This window comes from Pongo abelii, chromosome 9, assembly GCF_028885655.2.
Source record: "Pongo abelii isolate AG06213 chromosome 9, NHGRI_mPonAbe1-v2.0_pri, whole genome shotgun sequence".
In the NCBI taxonomy this organism is placed as follows: Eukaryota; Metazoa; Chordata; class Mammalia; order Primates; family Hominidae; genus Pongo; species Pongo abelii.
The window spans coordinates 58,727,177-58,734,737 of NC_071994.2; the positions used below are offsets into that span (position 1 = coordinate 58,727,177).

Sequence of the window (7,561 nt, forward strand, 5' to 3'; positions counted from 1 at the left end):
CTGTTGCTCATATTCATCCCTAAATTTGTACCAGTATACTTATAATAAATTGTACAGTGGCAATAAAATAAATTTTTGTTCTGTGGAGTCAAATGAAGAACAAAACTATATGAATTTTGCAATATGCTGCTTTAACTAGTGCTATTTTTATATACTTGAAGCAAGAACCTTGCTGCACATCATGTTTAAAACCACCTAACTCTATTAAAATAAATTAATTAAATGAAATTTTCATGATTGGGGTCCTACAAAGAAAATTATCAAGCTGAGTTGAAAACCGATGAGAAATGGCTAACCTTTTTCTTTTTACTGGAAAGCAACTCTGTAACTGACTTGAATTTTTTTTCATTTTTTAGCCACAGTCAGACTTGTTGGGGCTTATTCAGGTCATGATTGTGGTATTTGGAGATGAACCTCCAGTCTTCTCTCGTCCTGTTTCGGCATCCTATCCGCCATACCAGGCAACGGGGCCACCAAATAGTAAGTAGAATTGAGATTTTACTTTAAAACTCATATAAACAAAGAGAACAGAAACCTTTGTAAAAAAAGAAAGAAAAATTAATGACTTCTTTGCTTTTTATTTTATCAAGCTAGTGGATTTTTTGGAAGTATTCTGAGGCCCCACATCTGCATGTACAGATTCCCACCAAAGACTGGCATTTGGGCTTCCATTTGTAGGTAGAAATCTAAGAATGGTTGTGCTGGATTCCAAAATGGAGGAGAAAGTGTAGAATAGAGCTAGAATTTTTTAAATTATGCATGCTGCAGAATAGCCTTATTTGATCAGCTTGGAAGCACATATAACTTGAAAGGTAGTCTGACCGCTCCTTTCTCTTTGCAACTACAAAATCAGTGTTGTAGATAAGGATTAAGGTCAACTGAAGCATTCACATTCAGCTATTCTGTGTATACACAATTGGACATCTAGCTCTTAGCTTTCTTTTCTTTTGTACAGCCAATTCATGATTTTACCTTGTGTGGAGTGGTGGGAGCGTGGAGACAGTGTTGCTTCTCCTCTAATTGGAATATATTATCTCTGTTACCTCTATTTTCTTGAATAATTCTTACTGATACTTAAAAATCACTCTGAATAACTGTGAGTTGGTTGTACTTATTTTGAATTTACTAAATCTGCATTGATTTCATTGTGTTTTGAGCTGCGACTTTTTTTTTTTTTTTTTTTGGTAAATTTTCTTTAAGATTATAATTAACCAAACTTGTTTATCTTACAAGACAAATTATATGTGCTTTCATTTTTCTTCTGCTGAAAATTGTGCTTTTTCCTTTTTAATCCATTCTTTCCTGAGGAACATCTTGGTTTATAAGCTGAATGGGAATTTAACAGAAAGAATTTTTGAACCCATTTCTCTTTCCTTCCCTGCCTTCCCAGAATAAGCTTGATTTTAGGATTACTATTTTAGTAAAGATACTGGTAATTCCTTTGGATCAGAAATGTGTTTTTATCTTATTAAATTCTGTTGACTCTAGTGCCCGAGAGTAGAGTATCTTGCTTAAGTTTGAAACAGGAAATATTTGGCCGGGTGTGGTAGCTGTAACCCCAGCACTTTGGGAGGCCGAGGTGGGGGTGGATCACCTGATGTCAGAAGTTCAAGACCAGCTTGGCCAACATGATGAAACCCCATCTCTACTAAAAATACAAAAATTAGCCAGGTGTAGTGGTGCATGCCTGTAGTCCCAGCTACTCGGGAGGCTGAGGCAGATGTTGCAGTGAGCTGAGATCGCATTACTGCACTCCAGTCTGGGTGACAGAGCAAGACTCTGTATCAGGGAAAAAAAAAAAAAAAAAAAAGATATGAAATATTTCCTATTCTCATTACCTTTGTTTATTTGCTCTGATTATATAGCGAGTGACCGCTATGACAAAGGTAACCTTTTCAGAAATTCAGGTAGTCTCCTAAGCAACTTTGTTTTTTTTCTTTTTTTTTGAGACGGAGTCTCGCTCTGTTGCCCAGGCCAGAGTGCAATGGTATGATCTGGGCTGACTGCAACCTCTGCCTCCCAGGTTCAAATGATTCTCGAGCCTCAGCCTCCCAAGTCGCTGGGATTACAGGTCCCCACCACCATGCCCGGCTAATTTTTGTATTTTTAGTAGAGTCGGGGTTTCACCATGTTGGCCAGGCTGGTCTCGAACTCCTGACCTCAAGTGATCCGCCTTGGCCTCCCAAAGTGCTGGGATTACAGGTGTGAGCCACTGTGGCCAGCCTGCAACCTTTTTTTTTTTTCCTAAATTTCTTCGAGTTTTACATTGACATTGGAAGTGCATATTCAAGAAAGAGACCATACTATTGTCACTGTTGCAATTCAATTTTGTACTCAGTCACTGTAAGTCACGTTAAACACTCTAGAGCTGATTCTTTACTATTTTTTTTGTCAGTTAAGGTCAAGATTAACTTCTCTTTTTCTTCCTCTATGTTGATTAGCCTCTTGGCACCACTGATCTTAGTTCTTTGGCATTCATGTTCTCTTTAAAGAATGTATAAAGTATTCTTTAAGCTTGCTGGGTTTTAACCTTTTATCCTTAGTATTTCTAAGCTTTTGTTTTGTTTTTTTCTTTGTTTTGAGATAGGGTCTCACTCTGTCACCTAGACTAGTTTTTAACAGTCTGGATAATGTAAGTTTTGTATAGGACTTCTCATAGTAGTTTGAAGTCTCTTAAAGTCTTCAAACAAACCAACAAAATCAGCTGTGCTAATTGGTCAACATAGTTATAAAAGAAATATCAAAAGATTTATTAGATATAATAAAGAAGTTACTCTCTAAGAAGTTAACCTTGGACCAAAGAAGGCCAGAATTACCTTCCTCTAAATTTGAAATTGAACTTGCTCTTATCTCAGGTTATAGATTTCTTGAGAACTTTAAAAGCTGACCAGGTTGACCTGTTTGCCAGTTATTTTGGAAGGGATTGTCATAAGTATTGTAATTCATGTTTAATGATTTTAGGATTATGAAAGGAAGAGGTATTTGTTTTGTTTTGGTGCTGAGATTTGGATTTTTTAACTGTGAAATTTTGCTGTGTATTGACAGTGTGATGTATATCTTATTCAGTAACCTACATATTCAGGCCTTGTGTATTATTTTTACAATGTGAAAAAAATTGTTTTTAGCTTCCTACATGCCAGGCATGCCAGGTGGAATCTCTCCATACCCATCCGGATACCCTCCCAATCCCAGGTAATGAAAAACGTTCTTTTGAATAATTGTATTACAAATTCTTCTATTAGATCTAGAATCAAAATAATTTGCTAATTAGGGCAGTAAAATAAATTTAATTGCAATTTAGTGGAAGATAAAACTTGGTTTATTCCTGGAATTTATTTATTTATTTATTTTTTATTTTTGAGATGGAGTCTTGCTCTGTCGCCCAGGCTGGAGTACAGTGGTGCAATCTCGGCTCACTGCAACCTCTACCTCCCCAGTTCAAGTGATTCTCCTGCCTCAGCCTCCCTAGCAGTTGGGACTACAGGCTGCGCCACCACTCCCGGCTAATTTTTGTATTTTTAGTAGAGACGGGGTTTCACCATGTTGGCCAGGCTGGTCTCAAACTCCTGACCTCGTGATCCGCCTGCCTCAGACTCCCAAAGTGCTGGGATTACAGGTGTGAGCCACCATGCCCAGCCTATGTATTTTTTTTTTTTTTTTTTAAGAAGAGAGTATTATAAAATATTTTTCCCCTTGGCTGAATTCATTATAACTAGCATTCCATTTAATATTTCAGCTATCTATACTAGGTATATAGATTTCTTAAAAGGACTTCAAGGTCAAAAATCAATTGAGATCACTGTCATTCTCAACCCATTTCTTTCCTCTTTAAAATAAAAATGCAGCCCAGGAGCTGCCTTCCTGTAGATTGAAAGAAACTCCTTTCAAACTATACACACACACCTTAAAATTCTAGCAATAAGGCCGGGTGTGGTAGCTCACACCTGTAATCTTACCCAGCACTTTGGGAGGCTGATGCAGGCGGATCACCTGAGGTCCTGAGGTCAGGAGTTCGAGACCAGCCTGGCCAACACAGTGAAACCTCATCTCTACTAAAAATACAAAATTAGCCAGGCATGGTGGTACATGCCTGTAATCCCAGCTCTTTGGGAGGCTGAGGTAGGAGAATTGCTTGAACCCAGGAGGCGGAGGTTGCAGTGAGCCGAGATCACGCCATTACACTCCACCCTGGGCGACAGAGCAAGACTCTGTCTCAAACAAACAAAACCCCACAACCTATCTTTTCTATACATTGCAGGAACCAATTAATGGTTCAGATAATGGGGTCAAACTTGTTGCATGATATTTACTTATTCAGTTCATAGACTACCTGTACTATCAACCTTTATTATCCATTTAGTAATAACATAGGTAACTAAATTAAATTAACAATGAAATCAGTCTGTTAACACACACTAGAAAGTCAATGAGAAATAATTACTAACCCATGTTTTAAATGTGTACTTGTTTCAGTGGTAATCTAGGAGTACTCTCCAAAGGTGGTCTTTGAGCTAACTTAAAATCCCACCAGACACTTTGGGAGGCCAGGGTAGGAAGATTGCTTGAGCCCAGAAGTTGGAGACCAGCCTGGGCAACATAGTAGACGCCATCTCTACAAAAAAAATTAAAATTAGCCAAGCACGGTGATGTGAACCTGTAGTCCCAGCTACTTGGGAGGGTGAGGTGGAAGGATCACTTGAGCCTACAGATCAAGGATGCAATGAGCCGTAATTGCACCACTGTACTCCAGCCTGGGCAACAGAGTGAGAACCTGTCTCAAAAAAAAAAAAAAAAAGATTGGCATGTACTGATGCCAAGATGAGACTTCCAGCTGCTCTAACAATTAGCAAGGAAAATTTAACTCTACTAAGTCGTCTTAGTTTCATATAACCCAGTCATAATCCTCATGGATAAATGTAGCCAGATTTCTGAACACATGTCATAGGTAAATACATATATGTACATATATCTAGGATCTTGAAAGTTAATTTAGCAAACATTTCATTTCTGGGTTGTCTTAATTTCACAACTTTTTAGAAGGTAATAAGCATTCTGTCACTTTGGAATAGGTAAGCAGAGATTAGAAGAACATTTGTCAGGGACAATAGAGAAAGATTCCTTTGGTAGTAATATATAAGCAGGTTATACATTTTAGATTTCTTGAGGGCCTAAATTTTCTGATTAAGTTCTAGAAATGGAATCCTGCCTGAAGCCTTGAAATTACAAGCCTTTCTACTGAACAATTGCTAGTAAAAAGGAGCTTTGGACATAGAGGGAATAATTGTTGAAGGTACACTATGGAAATGGACTTCTGAACAATAAAGCTACAAATGGAGATTTCTCTGAAGTTAATATCTGTAGGCTTAGAAGAGTTTTATACCAAGTTACAAAAAAATTCAGCAATGTGATCATATTATCTTTGCAAAGATATGCAAAATGGGAGAAACTCCAGAAAAAAAAGAGCAGTTTATCCCAGTTTTCAAAAAGGTGGATTTAGAAATTTCAGTAAGATTGACATTTCTTTACAACAGTATAGCATGGATTACTGAAGAGACTGGAAACAAAAGTACTGTGTTCAGTAGCCTCCAGCATGTGTCCACTAGAAACAAAAATGCTTTTTTTTTTTGTCTGATTTTGCTTTTATACTGATATATAAGAGAAGTACCATGATTACATTGAATCTTCAGCAAGTCATATATAAAACTTAGTTGAGGACAAGTTATAAAGTGGAAGCTGATAATACAAATAGGAGAATCTTTGAACCACTGTATTGAAAAAGGATTATTGACCATAAACTCAGAAGGAGCTCTTGCTCCAGTGTCCTAAGCTAGCTTTTTTTTTTTTTTTTTTTTTTTTTTTTGAGATGGGGGCTTCACTCTATCGCCCAGGCTGGAGTGCAGTGGCATAATCTCAGCTACTGTAGCCTTGACCTCCTGGCTCAGGTGATCTTTCAACTTCAGCCTCCCAAGTAGCTGGGACTACAGGTGTGTGCCCCCATACCTGGCTAATTTTTCTATTTTTGTAGAGATGGTTTCGCCATGTTGTCTAGGCTTGCCTTGAACTCCTGGACTCAAGTGATCTGCCTGCCGCAGCCTCCCAAAGTGCTAGGATTACAGGTGTGAGCTACTGCACCCAGCCTGGGCCAGCTCTTTTTAATCAGCAATTTTAATGCGCTTGTAAAAGGCAAATGTCATAGAATTGACAATTTTAGCTAAAGTAGGATTAATTGAGATTTATTGTCTAACTAACCAGGTGGCCAGTAATCATCCTATTCTAATTTTCTTCTTCATTGTAAGGGAAACACTGACTAGTAAGCATTCAGAGGAAAGCAATTAGATCTGAAAATCATGTCCTGAGACAAATGGTTAAAGGAATTAAGAATAGTTAGGGCTGGGTGCGGTGGCTCACAGCTGTAATCCCAGCACTTTGGGAGGCTGAGGCAGGTGAATCATGAGGTCAGGAGATTGAGACCATCCTGGCTAACATGGTGAAACCCGGTCTCTACTAAAAATACAAAAAATTAGCCGGGTGTGGTGGCGGGCACCTGTAGTCCCAGCTATTCAGGAGGCTGTAGCAGGAGAATGGCGTGAACCCAGGAGGTGGAGCTTGCAGTGAGCTGAGATCACACCACTGCACTCCAGGCTGAGCAACAGGGCGAGACTGTCTCAAAAAAAAGAATATTTAACCTGAAGAAGAGAAGCTTGAGGGAAAAATGTTAGAAGTTCTCAAATATTTGAGTTTTAGGAGTCTCCAAATAGTTGAGTGTCTTCCAAAATGCAAATTTAGGACTCCTATTTATAAATTATATTGAAATGATGTTTAATGTAAAATAGAGAAAGATGACCATTTGTCAGGGATGTTATAAATGATGTGTATAGATAAGAGATTGTTGGAAAGGTGATTGGAGTAGAATACCTCTAAGGAAAGTTCCTCTGACTTTCATATGAATACATGAATGACAGAAACTGTCCAGAAAGTGAGAAAAAAGGTTTTTTTTAAACTAAAGATGAGTTTGGTACGAATGTTATCAAGAGGAAAAAAACTATTTAAAGACAAGTGTTTTCAGGTTAAATATCCCCAAGGGTTACCAATAAGCCACAGGTAAAAATTAAATAGTATCATTTTCCCACAGACTGAGAAATCGGAAAAGTTCTCTCACAAATTGCTTGTTGCTTATGATGCTGTTGGATTGTCCTTAGAAATATTCTAGTTACATTTCCACTGCTATGAGGGTGACTCTCATATAACTGGGACCAAGCAAGAGCATTTAACCATTTAAGAGTAAATCCAGTGTCATTAATACAGTTTCCATAGAGCTTTACTTGAATAAACACTTGCAGCTCTAAAACTATAAATTCATCAACTGGTAAAACAACCATATGTCAAGCTTAACTTCCTGAATGGGGTTCTTCAAAATACTGTAATGGGTCATCTTAAATGTTAAATGTTTTTTGTTCTTGTCTTTAGTGGTTACCCAGGCTGTCCTTACCCACCTGGTGGTCCATATCCTGCCACAACAAGTTCTCAGTACCCTTCCCAGCCTCCTGTGACCACTGTTGGT

The 7,561-nt window shown here is 38.1% G+C and overlaps 1 protein-coding gene across 3 annotated transcripts in view; it reads left to right on the forward strand.

The window, feature by feature from the left end:
• Positions 1–7,561, forward strand: part of TSG101 (tumor susceptibility 101) — a 59,014-nt gene that overhangs the window by 17,195 nt on the left and 34,258 nt on the right. For all 3 annotated transcript variants that reach the window (XM_024254445.3, XM_063727873.1, NM_001131861.1), the window contains 3 exon segments: positions 357–480; positions 3,126–3,192; positions 7,468–7,559. In XM_024254445.3, the coding sequence (XP_024110213.1) occupies positions 357–480; positions 3,126–3,192; positions 7,468–7,559 (283 nt within the window).